This window comes from Daphnia pulicaria, chromosome 6 (genome assembly GCF_021234035.1).
Source record: "Daphnia pulicaria isolate SC F1-1A chromosome 6, SC_F0-13Bv2, whole genome shotgun sequence".
NCBI classification, from domain to species: Eukaryota; Metazoa; Arthropoda; class Branchiopoda; order Diplostraca; family Daphniidae; genus Daphnia; species Daphnia pulicaria.
Genome location: NC_060918.1, coordinates 5152570 through 5166254, shown reverse-complemented (window position 1 = coordinate 5166254; position 13685 = coordinate 5152570). Strand labels below are relative to the sequence as shown.

The 13685-nt window shown below is 39.7% G+C and overlaps 1 protein-coding gene across 1 annotated transcript; it reads right to left on the bottom strand.

The window, feature by feature from the left end:
* Nucleotides 1-6150: 6150 nt before the first annotated feature.
* LOC124341766 (solute carrier family 4 member 11-like) lies at nt 6151-8407 on the bottom strand. The gene is given in 12 exon segments (XM_046794702.1): nt 6151-6727; nt 6798-6817; nt 6819-6975; nt 7033-7085; nt 7087-7202; nt 7261-7367; nt 7432-7551; nt 7554-7692; nt 7763-7969; nt 8040-8153; nt 8225-8352; nt 8394-8407. Coding segments are annotated over 12 exon segments (1608 nt in total). The 3' UTR covers nt 6151-6294.
* Between the last annotated feature and the right edge of the window lie 5278 nt (nt 8408-13685).

Genomic DNA, 13685 nt, shown 5'->3' with positions numbered 1-13685 from the left:
GAAAAATTAATAATGCCGAATAAACAAACTTACTTTTTGGTCGAAGAGGCGGTAAAAAACTGAACATACGACGTCAGCTGTTAAAATTGATCTTAAAGAAAATTATTTTTTCTTTAAAACTTTTTCGTTAGAATCGAAAAGTCAATATTGTTTTCACATACTTTACATACATTTAGAAGTATAACAATAAATAAGTGAAAGTTTAAGTAATGGAAAAAGTGGAATATCCTCCTTTTGAGTGCAGCGTGTAAGTAAACTAATTAAAAAAAGTTTACCTTAGGGCACATTAGTGTACATTTAGGGCATAAAACACAATTTAACTTTCAGACGTGGATTACTCCACCCAAATCTAACAGAAAGGTGCCGAAACGAAAACGAAAAAAAAGCCACAACGAAGAAAGCTAAAAGTGCTTAATTGTAAAACATGTGAGCGCCAAAGCTTCTGCTAATGTTCATGATTGCAATCGTGACATTTCGAGCACATTCTCCAAACGTTGCAGTATCACCCGAGGAGGAAGACAAACCAGAAATTTAAAAAGGCAAAAAAGAAAAAAAGAGAGAAGAAAGTGTAAAAATTCCTAATGTGATTGTTTGCTGGTTTTTATTTTTTTTCTATTACTGAATTCCGTTCTGTTGTACCTTTTCCCTACTACTCTCTTACTTATTCGACACACAGTACACCCTTTGAGAAAACACACCCCGATCTCATTATGGACTTCAAAGCTGATGGGAGTTTTCTCTCGTTACATCTTGGTTTCATGCACACTAATTTCATTGGCGCAACATGAACGCAACATGCTTTGCTGCTGGGTTACCTATCAAAATTTCCTTAATTTGCACATAATGCTGCATTATCTTACTTTGATGTGTTGGCATTGTTTCATTGTTATATTACATAATTGCAATGAAGATTATCAACCAGGTTTTGGCACAATTAGCGAAAGACATTCACTGCGAATGACTCATTTGCCTATTGAAGAATTATTTGAACCTATGATGAGTTCCCCACTTATATTTCAAATTTTTAACACAAGAAAATCATAAAACGTGGCTAGCTGATCAAAAATAATTTCTTTTAAAAAAAGCAATGATTACCTTCAATATTTTTCACTTATGTTGATGTATGGAAGACGTTGAATGTTGGGAAGACGGCTACAAAGAGAGCTTTAACACCAGTAAATTCGCCGTGTCGACTGTGGATGATAATTTTTGATCAAAAAATGCCTGCGAATATATCACTGAATTATGTTGGATACTCCAGTACTATTTCCAAGAAATTTGAATTTAACTGGAATTTTTTCTAGAATACTAATTAGATTTGTCTTTCTTTGTAGGGCAACCGCCGCAACCCATCTTGGGAATGGTACTACCCATACCATTATCCACAGCTTGCTTCGAATTTTCTGAATATTTCTTCAGTAAACCTGGTTTTCAAGAAAGACCAATGAGTTTAACATTTTGAACTGACTATTAGTTTACTGTGTAACGTTTGAATATATCAGTTACTTCCTCTAGTGCATCTAATGGCCATTTTTCCTACGGCTTTTTTATGTTCCTCCTTCTTGGTGAAAACTAATGCTTGATCCTGTAAGTGATTGATTACATTGTAAAGTATGCAAAACGTCTTTTCTTAACATTTGTTTGATCATAGGAATCTCCAATCATTCAGTTTTATCCCGAAAACTTTGACGTCGATTTGAAAGGGAACAACAAGATTTGGCAAGGAGTTTTCCTTTTGCCTTTCGTAGATGAACAACGTCTGCAGAAAGCCATTGGACCTCTTTTGGATGACTTGACCGAAGATGAAAGTATATACATGTCGATTACATTCCATGTGAAGTTTTGTAAAATAACTTTTTTTTTTCAGAACAAAGAAATACATTTAGGGAGAATCAGTACTTTGTCAGTAGACACCATCAAGGCTATGACTTCTTGCGAAGTGCGGCCGAGGTTGCATCCCACGGAAATGCATCCCATACATTCATCCCAGAACGTAAAACTACAATATGAAAGATTTTTCTCACTTTAAATGTCTACCTGGAAAGGTTTTCCTTTCTAGGCATTGCGTTGAGGCTGGGTGGTAAGTTTTCTTGCCTCAATTGAGATAAATAACTTTGAAGTTTAATACTTGAAATTTTTTACAGTACACTTGAAACTCCGGTGCAAGGGTTAGAGCCGATTTTTGACTGCCACGTTGTTTGGTATGTGTTTTTTTTTCTTTTAATTTTTTGGTACAGTAAGTCCTAATTTTTATTTATTTATTTGTTTTTCAGTCTAAGCTATCAAAACTCACAACCGAACGACGAACCTTGCATGAACCAAGTGATTCAGAGAGCAGCCCCATTCAAAAAAAAAGAAAGAAATCGAGCCCTACACCCAGTTCTCAGTACACTCGCTTCCATAAATATGTAGGCCACCACCCGCGGGTTGTACCGCTTCAAATATACCTTTACGGTATGTTTACTTAAGCTTGTGAAAGGAAAAAAAAACTTGAGGGATTGGTCAGCAAAAATCATTATCTTGGTTTCATATGTAACCCCTCCTACTCTATTGTCGAATATACCATAAAGGCGCGCTTAAAGGTTGCTTTAGGTTGTTCGCATAAAGGTTGCTAGACTACAAAAATACCTTTATGCGCAATTATTTAGGGGATTTCCAAACATGAGCTTTTATTGTATCAACAATATTAACCATTTGTCGCTGTCTATAAGCGTGTCTAGGTTTCTATCTTACAAAATGTCTTGGTCTACCTCTGTTTATATCTTGTTGATACGTATATATAATTCAAATCTAATTAAATTTAATATGAGATTAGAATTATATTAATAATCTTGCTGCGCGATTTAAAACTTTTCGATCCGATGAACAGATAAAACAGACTATTTATAGAAGCTGCACTCAACGGAAGGTTACATACCTGAAATAAATTAACTTGCTAAAGACTAAAATTAAATTTTATTTAGAACATTATTCATAATCTGTGATGAAATTTTTTTTTTAGTTTTTAGGTGGACAAAGTTAACAACCGATAAAATTAGATTATCACATTATAAAAAATAACCTGTTTAAAGCGAACGAGGAATAAAAATCAATAAAAAAAACTCCGACAGTTTTGTTTTGTTAGAAACGGCACTTACCCTGTTTGGCTTATGGCTGGCTTCGCTACGTCGTCAATTATGGTGAAAGATTCGTTGGGAGGGAATAAGAGTTCCATTTGAGTCTATGGAGGCTGTCAGTGCTGGCCGTTGAACTTAAATCGTGACGAGCTAGGAACATCAATCCATCCATCAACTTGGTCAAATTAAATGAAAATCCCACACTCCTGTGCACAGAACAACGCGACTTTCAGTTACACTCTCGACAGAATATATAGAGAGAGCAGAGCCCTCGTGTCTAAACTTGTTTCTTTTTTAATGAAAGCAAACGCCGCAATTTATTTTTTACCGGACTTGGTCAAATAACTAATCCGTCGGAAAATAGAAAAGGTACGTTCCTTCTTTTTATGCTCCTGCTGCGTTGTGAAATAATTTAGGCAAATAATTGCGACCACATGTTCTTTTTTTTGCATCTGTTGTTCGTTGTTCCCTTTCAAACTCTCACGATATATTATATAGTTGCAACTTGTATGTTATGTATAGATGTATGCGTTTGTTGGAGAGGGATTTATTTACGACTTTTTTCGGGTTGAACATTGTTCGATATCTTTTTCCTTGTTTTCTTTTCTTTTTTTTGTTTTGTTTTCAAAGCGTAAAAACTACAGCAAAGTATAGTACAAACACACACGAGTAAACGACACACGTTACGTACACACCTTTGGATTGTTGGAGAGAGGGGGATAAGTTTTGGCGACCATAAAAAAAAATAGAAGCCGAAGAAAGATGAAGATTTTAGACTTCAAAACGAGCAACGCCCAAAGTAAGAGGATAGATACAGTCAAAATTCATGTCACACATATTTTAACTCTCTCTCAGACATAAAAAGAACCCGGCATATAAGATGTCATCCGCAACGATATACGATTTTTTTTTGTTAACCCTTTTTCTATTAGACACTTGTTTTTTTTTATTTTGCACCATGACCTATGTGGTTTCTGGAAGAAATTCTTCACTCCGCCCGGCTTGGGAACTTTGACGTAGCCCTCTTGGGGGCCGTGTGGGCCGTGACGATGCCGCGGGTGGGATCGATGCTCAGCGGCCACTTTGTCTGGTCAGTGGGCAGCGGTTAGAGCGGCGGGTCTTTTTCCTTGCAGTAGACGTGAGGTAAAGCCGCAGACTTCGCATACGACGCCCTGCCGGCTGAGGCCGACCATGAGCGACGTGCAGTGATTGCACTTGAGCGGCGACGAGAAGGAGCGGACCAGGAACTGGTGCGATTTGGAGCGCAGCGACAATGTGCTCTTCAGCGGCGAAGAGTGCAGCAGCGGCATCGATCCGGCGCTGCTGTTGGACTGCGGCGACGGATGAGACAAGTTGAGCGTCTGCTGCAACTGCATTTACATCTGCTATTGACATGTACTGGTTCTGCGACATGTCCACCATTCCGGAACCCTGTGGGCCGTCCAGAAAGAAAAATAAAAAATTTTCAATTTGAGCGGGTGATTTGAAAAAATTAATTTGAGCAAGTACCTGCATAATGTGTCCGTTGCTTCGGTCCATACTGCGCTGGCCGAAAGGCGATCCGCCGTTGTTGCCGCCGTCCGTCTGGCTCGGCTGCTGCTCGGGACGTAGCGGACTGAGGTGGTGAGACGGGCCACTTTTTACGGGGCTACTGAGATCCAAGGCCGATTTGTTGCTGCTGCTCAGCACCGACGGGGCCCGATTGTCTTCGATTTCGCCTTCCTCGCTGTCGGCCGATGCCGCCCGCCCTCTGATGGACGACTCCTTGAAGAACTGTTCCAGGAACGACATCTGCGAGATGGGTCTGTCCTAAACTATCGAAAAGAAACGAGACGAGAGAGAAAAAAGAAGAAAGGGGGGAAACCAGAGAAAATAAAACAAATGAGCAAATCAACGACAACGCAACCAAAACTACATTTTTCAATAATTGAAACAACAACAGCCGTCAGGATTCTTTTTGCTTTAAGTAAATGGACAAGGGGTCAAGATTTCTCGGCATTATTGTGTGGATGGAAACTGAGAGGTGGTAGAGGCCAAGTCCAGTACGCCAGCAATCATTTAAAAATGAAAGAAAATTGAATCAATGGCAAAATGGCGTGAGATAAAAACACTGCCCTCAGGAACAAGAATCTTTTGATCCTTCTTTCCGGCCCACCATCTCTTTCTCTTTTGCTATTGGATGTGTGTGTGTTAATGGTGCGGAGCGGTTAAAAGAAAAAGGGGGGGGGACGATTACTTTTTTTTAAATCTGCTGTGGGCGGAATAATTCTGGATTCCGGGGGATTGTGCGTCACACAAGTCACGGCGGGGAGGGGGGGGAGTGAGTGGAATCAATAAAAGAAAAGCTCATGCCCACTATGTGACGACACAAATGGACGGAAGTGGGAGAAAAAAAACGGAATAAAACAAAAAAAAGTGCGTGGGATGGATATGGAAACGGACAATTGTTGCCTGAGAACTTTTGAATACAGCGGAGTGCAGACGAACTTCCGTGAGAACTGGGAACTGAAAGCGGTGTTGCCATTAGAAAATAAGTGAAAATTAAATAAATTGGAGGAATTGTGTAATAGAATCAGAAACTTCTAAACTAACGCAATCCATCCATCAATTAAGAGATCAACGAGCAAACCAAAATTAGTGTGGGTCAACAACATATTCTGAGATACAGCTTAAGAGTTAAGAAGTCAATAAAATAGTAAGCCTATCCAATTAACTTGAGGCACTGCTTAGTTTGGACTTTGGATAAAACTTTCATCTAATGTATCTTGCAAGTTTCACCATAAAAACAGAATTTTGAAAATCCCAATTGCAACGTGTTCCACCATGTAGGAGCATTGAGCAGACTAAAATCGTTGCAGGTTGTCGTAAACAGTAAACGACAAAGAGCGGGAATAGATAGAGCAACGCAACTACAACTAGATTAAAGTCATATTACTCTGACTTGATCAATAGACAGATAGACTGGAAGTATCCTTCCATCTCCTGCCTATGCATGTACTTTAAACATCCAAATTTATTTCTGGGACGAGTTGAAAACAATACAAAACGGTTCAATTCCATGAAACCGAAATTTTAATTCATGTTAGATGATCAAAACTCAAAAGACTAAACAATAAGTATAATCTGTCAAAAATGAAATCTCCCACGATGTCAAGTACGGAAGAAGGAACTGGAAAATTTAATGTTCGCTACTATCCAGGGCCTTAAGAAAACGATCCTCAACTACACGAGGGACAATCAAGTGGCGAATAGGGAGAAGTGAAAGGAGAATGACAGGGAAAATCATTTTCATGTAAGGCCAAGGAACGAATCCAAAGAGACACATGAGCATCAGCTGGGCCAACTGGCATCCAGTGAATTGGTGGATTTTGCGCTGCGGAACTCGGCGGGTGTAGTGATTGGGCGGATAAGCGGATTGCTCTGTGAAAAAGAGAGAGATGCGCTCAAACATTTGATTGCCACCGAGTCCAGTGACGGCCACGTAAAGGAAAAGGCCGTTGAGGACGGCCGGCGAAATGTAGGCCATCGGATAAGGCAACAACATGATCGACAGGCCAATGAGGATGTGGGAGAAAAGGACAATCAATCGGGTCTCACGTACTCGCACAATTCTGTCAAATAAATAATTAAAACCAATAAATTTGGAATTGAAGTTGAATGGAATTGTAAGGAAGATTTTACATTTGATAGACGTGGCCCAGCCTGATGGATTCGTTCCTCGACATCAGCCAGCGCGCGGGCGTGAAGGGGCGAATGCGGAACAAGGAAGTGCATCCATGGCAAGCCGACAGCTGATAAGGCGGCCGTTAGAATGTCCATGACAAATAGATCCCAATGGTATGCCGGTCCTTTTTTCAAACTACGGGAAACAGTAATAGTTAAAATCAACCCTTAATTCTTTAAAGGTGGCAATTACTTGTTGAGTGGCTTGTTGACCATGGCTGACGAAATATTTTGGTCCATCAAAAATGAGAAGCGACAAGGCGAAACCTAATCCCATTGCCCCGGCAATGGCCAGTCCAGGAAGTCGCTCCAGGGGCGTCACAGTGAAAACATTTTCACTGTCATCGTAACGGAATGGCTCAGCTGCTCAAGTTGGAATAATTAGCTGGGTAATTAAACCAAACGAGGAAATTGAAAATACCTTTAACTTCTCGGAAGAAAAATGAGCCGACGAAACTCATCGTGACGACGGCGATGGGCAATGCGTAATCTGCCAGGATTTCCCGTTTTCCAGCCGACAAAAACGGTCTGGGGATCAAATAAATTTAACGTTCAAATTGATAAAAAACAAAGTTAAAGAATGTCCCCGTACGTTTTCTTAAAGTTGAAAATGGAAACGCCCAGCCAGACGGTTCCCAGCATCAACAGAAGGAAAAGCACCGAACTCGCCTGGTTGCACTCGACTCCCATTGGCTCCTCATTAGGATAAGCAAATAAGCAATAGCCTCGGCAGAGTCATTGGCCCTAGTGTCATTCCACGAATAAAACGCCAAGGATGAGCTAAGGCTGTTGGTGATGTTTGTGATGGCATTTTCCCCTTGACATTGGGATGAGTAGAAATTCTTTTGAAAGTCTGCGCACAACAGAAAACAAATTGAAAATGATTTGAATAAAGTAATCCCACGGGAAAAATTTTAACTGACTTTTGTCCCTGTCACGACAAGCGTCGACACAAAAGGCGACCGAGATGAAAAGGCCAAAAATTTCCTCGGTAGACCGGGTGCACCAGTGCATCAGCCGCGAGACGTTAAACAGCGAAAAGATCAAAAGGAAAAAGGCGCACCAGAGGCCGACACATCCGTACATGGCGAAGAAATCCAATTGAAAATCGTCGCAGATGCTCGAAATGACTGGAGAATTAGTAAAAGAACATGGCAATTATTAAAATGGGATGGAAGATTCGGAACGTAATAAAAATACCTTTTATGTAGAGCGCCAGTGGGGCAGTGGTTAGAAGAATCATAAGCGGTTGGCCGCCAAAAATGGCGAAAAAGAGACCGCCGATCGTTTGCCCCATTATTACCTTATTGACGCCTATTGTTTTGGTCGAATGGTTTACTAAAATGAGCTTCAAAGGTTCAAAGTACATTTTTGTAAAAACGTACCGATTTTGCCGTGAGTGTTGTGATCGTTGAGGACCCCGAAAGCGATGGCTGGAAGGAAACAGGCAAAGTAAAGGAAAAAGGTCGTCGACAATGGTATTAAATAAAGTAAAGTTTTTGAAATTTTTTTACTTTTTTAAAATTTTTGCAGTTTTGAGTGTTAGACGCACACCTTTTGAGAAACATGTCATCAAAATGTTAGCCAGAAAGAACGAATCGTTTAAAAGACATTTTTCTATTTATGAAGTATTTTATTTTCTAGATCAAAATCGTTACTTGCGCGTGATGTCAAGAAACTAGCAGAAGTAAAAGCTGGCGTAAAAGATTTGCGACGGCTTTGCTTGAGTTTTCAAATCTGTATACCCACCGAAGCAAATCGACATCCCGTTTTTAACAAACACGTCGCCCTTCCCTTGTAATCCATAGAGGACTTCAAATATTTTGAAGATGAATTATTAAACGAGCACGTCAAATTAGGGTAGGTTAAGTTTAGGTAGGTTAATAATTTAATTGTGTCAATGTGTCGTAAAAGGATTGAAACAATTTTGTGTGTGTTTAAGAACGAGATGTTGATTTTTGAAAAACAAATTCATGATTTTTTGAAAAAAACTTGGAAGATACAAAAAGACGTATTTGAAAAGAAATTATGACCAACGAATTTATGAGGATTTACACGTAGACGGGAACACCAAAGCCTAACAGTGGAAAATATAACGTTTTAACTGTAAGAGGATCACGATTATCATTGGCTGTAATCGTAGCTTTCAAACACGGGGTTTTTGAGAAAACACCAATCCTGAAAATTGAAGAAGTAAGCAAGCTTTACATCCGAAAGGCTGTTGACAGATTGAAACAAGCGATTCCGGGAAGCAATTAGATTTATCTTCTTGAATCTGTATAGGCCGGATGGCCCCGTAATCTCTTTCTGATATTATCAGAACAGAAAATAAACGCTTTGATGACATGTATTTTTTTTAATTTATTGTCTTCAAGTCCTCAAAATAAAGCTCTTTAATTTAGTTGTCTAATGTCTTGAGGTAGTCTTTAATTAAACTTTACAACACCCTTGAATATTATTTTGGTTGTCTTTAGCCAAACATTTTGAGTTCATTTAACATTAATATAGACATCTTTAACAGTTCTTAATGACGTCTAAAAGACTGTTACGAGGCATTTGGAGGCGATTTCTTTGATAATCAGCTGTCCCAGAAACGCCTTTTATAGGTAAAAAGAAAAACTTTAAGAAGAACTAAAAAAGTCTAGTAAGATATCTGAAAGAACTTTGTCCGGGTCATTTAGGACACAAGTGAGGAGTCCTACAAATTACCCAAAGACTTCTTCAGGACATCCTCATTCCAGACAACCTTATATCTTCCGGTTCTCTTTAAGACTTCCCCGTGCTATGTGGGTCACGCTGCCATGAACCATATGGTCAAATATGCTAGCAAGCAACAGCGTACTAGCAACACTTGTAAGCAAGTGATCAAGACGATTATCAGCAAGGCTGATGTCACCGACAATGCTGGCTCCGCATTTCGCTCTTCCATCATTCGTTTCATTGGCCATTGTGATGTCGGGAAAGGTGAAGCGCCTCTTTGTTTTTGTTTTGGGGCATCAAAGAGAATTAACCTTCAAATTTGTCAACGTCTCTTTGGACCTGACTGTTAACGAAGTGTGCAAAAATCCAACGACTGTTGTGTTGGAAACTCGACCTATTCTGTTCACCTATTCTTTGCCAAACGTCACGTCTACATCGAACAAAACACCTCCCCACTTGGAATCTGGCTCAACCCAATTTTATCGAGTTTTGTCGTCACTTTAATATCGTCAAAGGGAATCTTAGTGCATCAAAATTCTCCTACGTCAGCTACCTACTATCTGTTCTGCCATTTTTCACTCATAAAGTTTTTCCCATGGACGGAATGATCTACTCCTATGTTTTTGGATGGCAACCTTGTCGTCTGGAAATGGCAAGAGTTTCGATTGACTGCAGCTCAAGAATTGCGTCAATATTTCAACTTGGACGAGGAACTGCAAAGTCAATTAGATCAGGCAGCTGATGACCTCCAAGAACAAGACAACATTGACAACGCAACGTAAATAAACTTGAATGGCTGCAAGCAGTCGGTATGCGACCTGCTGACTAACATGAAGTTCGTCTTGATCTACCAATTATTGGCCGTTCTTTCTCTTGTCTGACTATAGTGTTCAGCTTCATTGCACTGCACGTGAATTGGCCTGTGGAAGTACTTAGTCGGCCAATCATCTAACCAACGGAAGAGATCTCGGCACTGATTCTACCAATTTACCCCTCGTCAATCCCTGTCAACTGAATCGGCTACAACAAATGTGGTTCTACATGGTTTTAGAGGCTCTGAAATCTCGCACGCAGTTCTTATTTATTGTCAATGGCACTGCTGGTATTGGCAAAACGTTCGTTATTGCAGCAATATCCAGTGTCGTCCCTAAGGAACATCTCGTCTGTTCGGCTTTCACTGAGAAAGCTGCCTATCTCATTCGCGGGTATACTTTGCACAATTCATTTCAAATTCCAGTGGAAAAAGGACCTAAAAAGTTTGGCTCTGAATGGAATGAAGCTGGCACCCTTTAGGAGATATACCGTCATGTTCATGTTATCATAATTGACGAGTGTTCAATGTTGCGCCTGTCTAAGCTTAGAAAAATTGACGCTCGTCTTCATGAAGCCAAATGCAGCAACAGTTTCTTTGGTGGGCTGACCGTTTCTTTTGGTTGGAGATCCAGCTCAGCTTCCACCTGTAGTTAGTCCTTCTCTCTATTCGCAGCAATCGAAAGCACCGTTTACTAACGAGGGTCGGGCTGCTTACTTGGCTTTCCAATTCGTCATCAAGTTGACAGAAGTTTGACGACTAGAAGTGTAAGACGGCGACATCGACCAGCAAACATTTCTGGAGACACTAAACTCTTTGAGAGAGGGAGACTGTTCCGTAGTCCAGTGGCAGTTCCTTCAAGTTAGGAATCCGGAAGCCATTGCCAACTTTGGAACCGCTGATTTTGCCGATGCTACCTACTTGTTTGCCACCATTGAAGCTGTCAATCGCAGGATCAACTTTAAACTACCAAAACTGCAAATGCCAATTACCCTACTACCCCAAATGCCAATTACCCTACCGGTCGACAAATGCGCCTTTAAGTGGCAAGTAAAAGTCATTTGATCAGTTTCGACGGCTTGAAGTTGAACTGTTCCTTGAGATTGGAGCCCAAGTGACGTTATTATCCAACATCAACATGGCTGAGGATTTCACTAACGGTGCCAAAAATACCGTGGTTGACATCGTCTACTCAAAACAGCCCAATGTTGATCTGCCTGATTTCATCATTGTTAGATGATCTGGTTATACTGGTCCTCAATTCTTCTATTAATAACGGTAAGTGTTTTCAATCTCTTAGTAGAAATCTTAGGTAATCTAATTAGTTCATTTGACTTGTCTATGCATTTCGACTCACAACTGTATACCAATCCCGACAATATCCATACGGTTCTATGAAACGAGAGCCGTCCGGATTCTCTTCTCTGGCCTATGCGATGACCGTGGAAATCCCAAGAAGAAACTCTGGGAAAAACAGTTGGAGGCATCGGTCCCAAAGAAACCGCCGGCCTGACTTTCGTCTCTCTTTTAAGGGTAAGACACATTAGTTATTTGGCCGTCTTGCCCTTTTACTATCAAAGAACCTTCAAAATTTCGACTTTATTATTAACTAGGATGGTGGAAGAAAGACGTTTAAATATATTATATTATGTTGCAAGTTCAATGGTTTGAAAATCACCCAGAATAAATCGTTTCGCCTTTGCTACTGTTTTGCTGTCTCGCAAATTCGCTTTTCATGTGCGTTTATCACTACCTGAGTATTGTATTTATTGTTTATTTATGTAATGTTTTACAAATTCAATGGTTGGAAACCAACAAGAATAGACCAGTTTCGTATTGCTATTGTCTTGTTCTATCGTTAATTAATTTCCCACTTTTGAGACACTGTCACTCCATGTTTACTCATTTTGAGACTTGTTCCATTTTTAGAAACAAAACTGAAATATTAACACATGTCTCTCAAATGTAGAAAAAGTAGTCTATATGTGACACTTAGTAGAGACTGATACATTACTTTGGAAAAAACTGAAAAATTGACACTGGTTTCTTAGAATTAAAAATCTTTACTCATACATACTATGTTGGTAGTTTGTAGAGTCCTTACCCTTAATTGTAATATATTTTGAAATTTGAAACTGGTCCCTGAAATTTCAGAAAACTTGTACATGTAGTGAAAATTTTGAGAAACAGATTCATAACATCAGATTCATAACACGTACATAGAGATAACACACGACGGAAGTCAAGGTAACGGCAGGCGTATAGAGACGCAAGATACACACAAATTAAGACACGCATCTGTCATCTCCAACAAATGTAAACCTTTTTTACTTGAATTGACATTGAACGGAAAAATCAGTCCCAAGAGATGAAGATCGAAAGGGAAAAGGAGCGGAAGTAGAGATTATGGATGCAGGCTACTGTAAACGAATTTCAGGAACCTGGTAAGTATAATGAGAAGTTTGGGTGTCGGTGCTGGTCACCCATTCAAAAATCAGTGCAGAAATGAGCGAACTACAGCGTACTTTCGCTTTATGCAATTGCTAATGTATTTTAGATTATTGAAATGATTATGAAAACACATTTTATTTTCGAAAATAAAGTTAAGAAAATGGACTTAGGTAAATTACCGAGTTCCCGACTGCATGACTGGACTTTATGGGAAACGCCGAGTAAGATGCCTGAATGACCTTTGCTCTGACTCTGACAATTTCAACTAGTGAAAACTCCCAGAATATCAACTACATTTCGGCTCAAAGTCCGTTGACCTGACATCATGACCGGCAACCTTTAAACGACGAAAGCCACTTGAAACCACCGTTGCGTTTAAGATAGACAGAACTTCCTGTGTTGATATAGATTGCCTTATTGCGTCCATCTTCGAATTTGATGAATTTTCAATTTTCTTTATTTATTATTCTCAACGGTGGAAAGGCGCAGCCATTAGAGTCGATTGCAACCGATTGGCTCAGCAGGAGTGGCGAAGAGAAACTGAATTGTACACTGCCAGGTGTTAGTGAATTATGATGTTCAATTCTCGATTTTCAGTCATTTGTTTCAACTACCGTATCATTTGAAAGTTTTAAGATATTAATAAATGAACTACGTATAGGATTCTTTATAATTCCGTTTTCTAGCTATACCGTTTAACACTATTGTAACTTTCAGCTGTAGACAGAGCTCAAGAGAGGATGCTAGAACTTGGTTTTCAGCCAAATGTCCCCTTTCCACGCTATCATCGTCCAAAATTACCTAGCCTACTCTTGCAATGCTGGCATATGAAAGTTTCCCGTTGCTAGAAAACTCCAGCTGGAAATTTGAAAATTACAAAACAT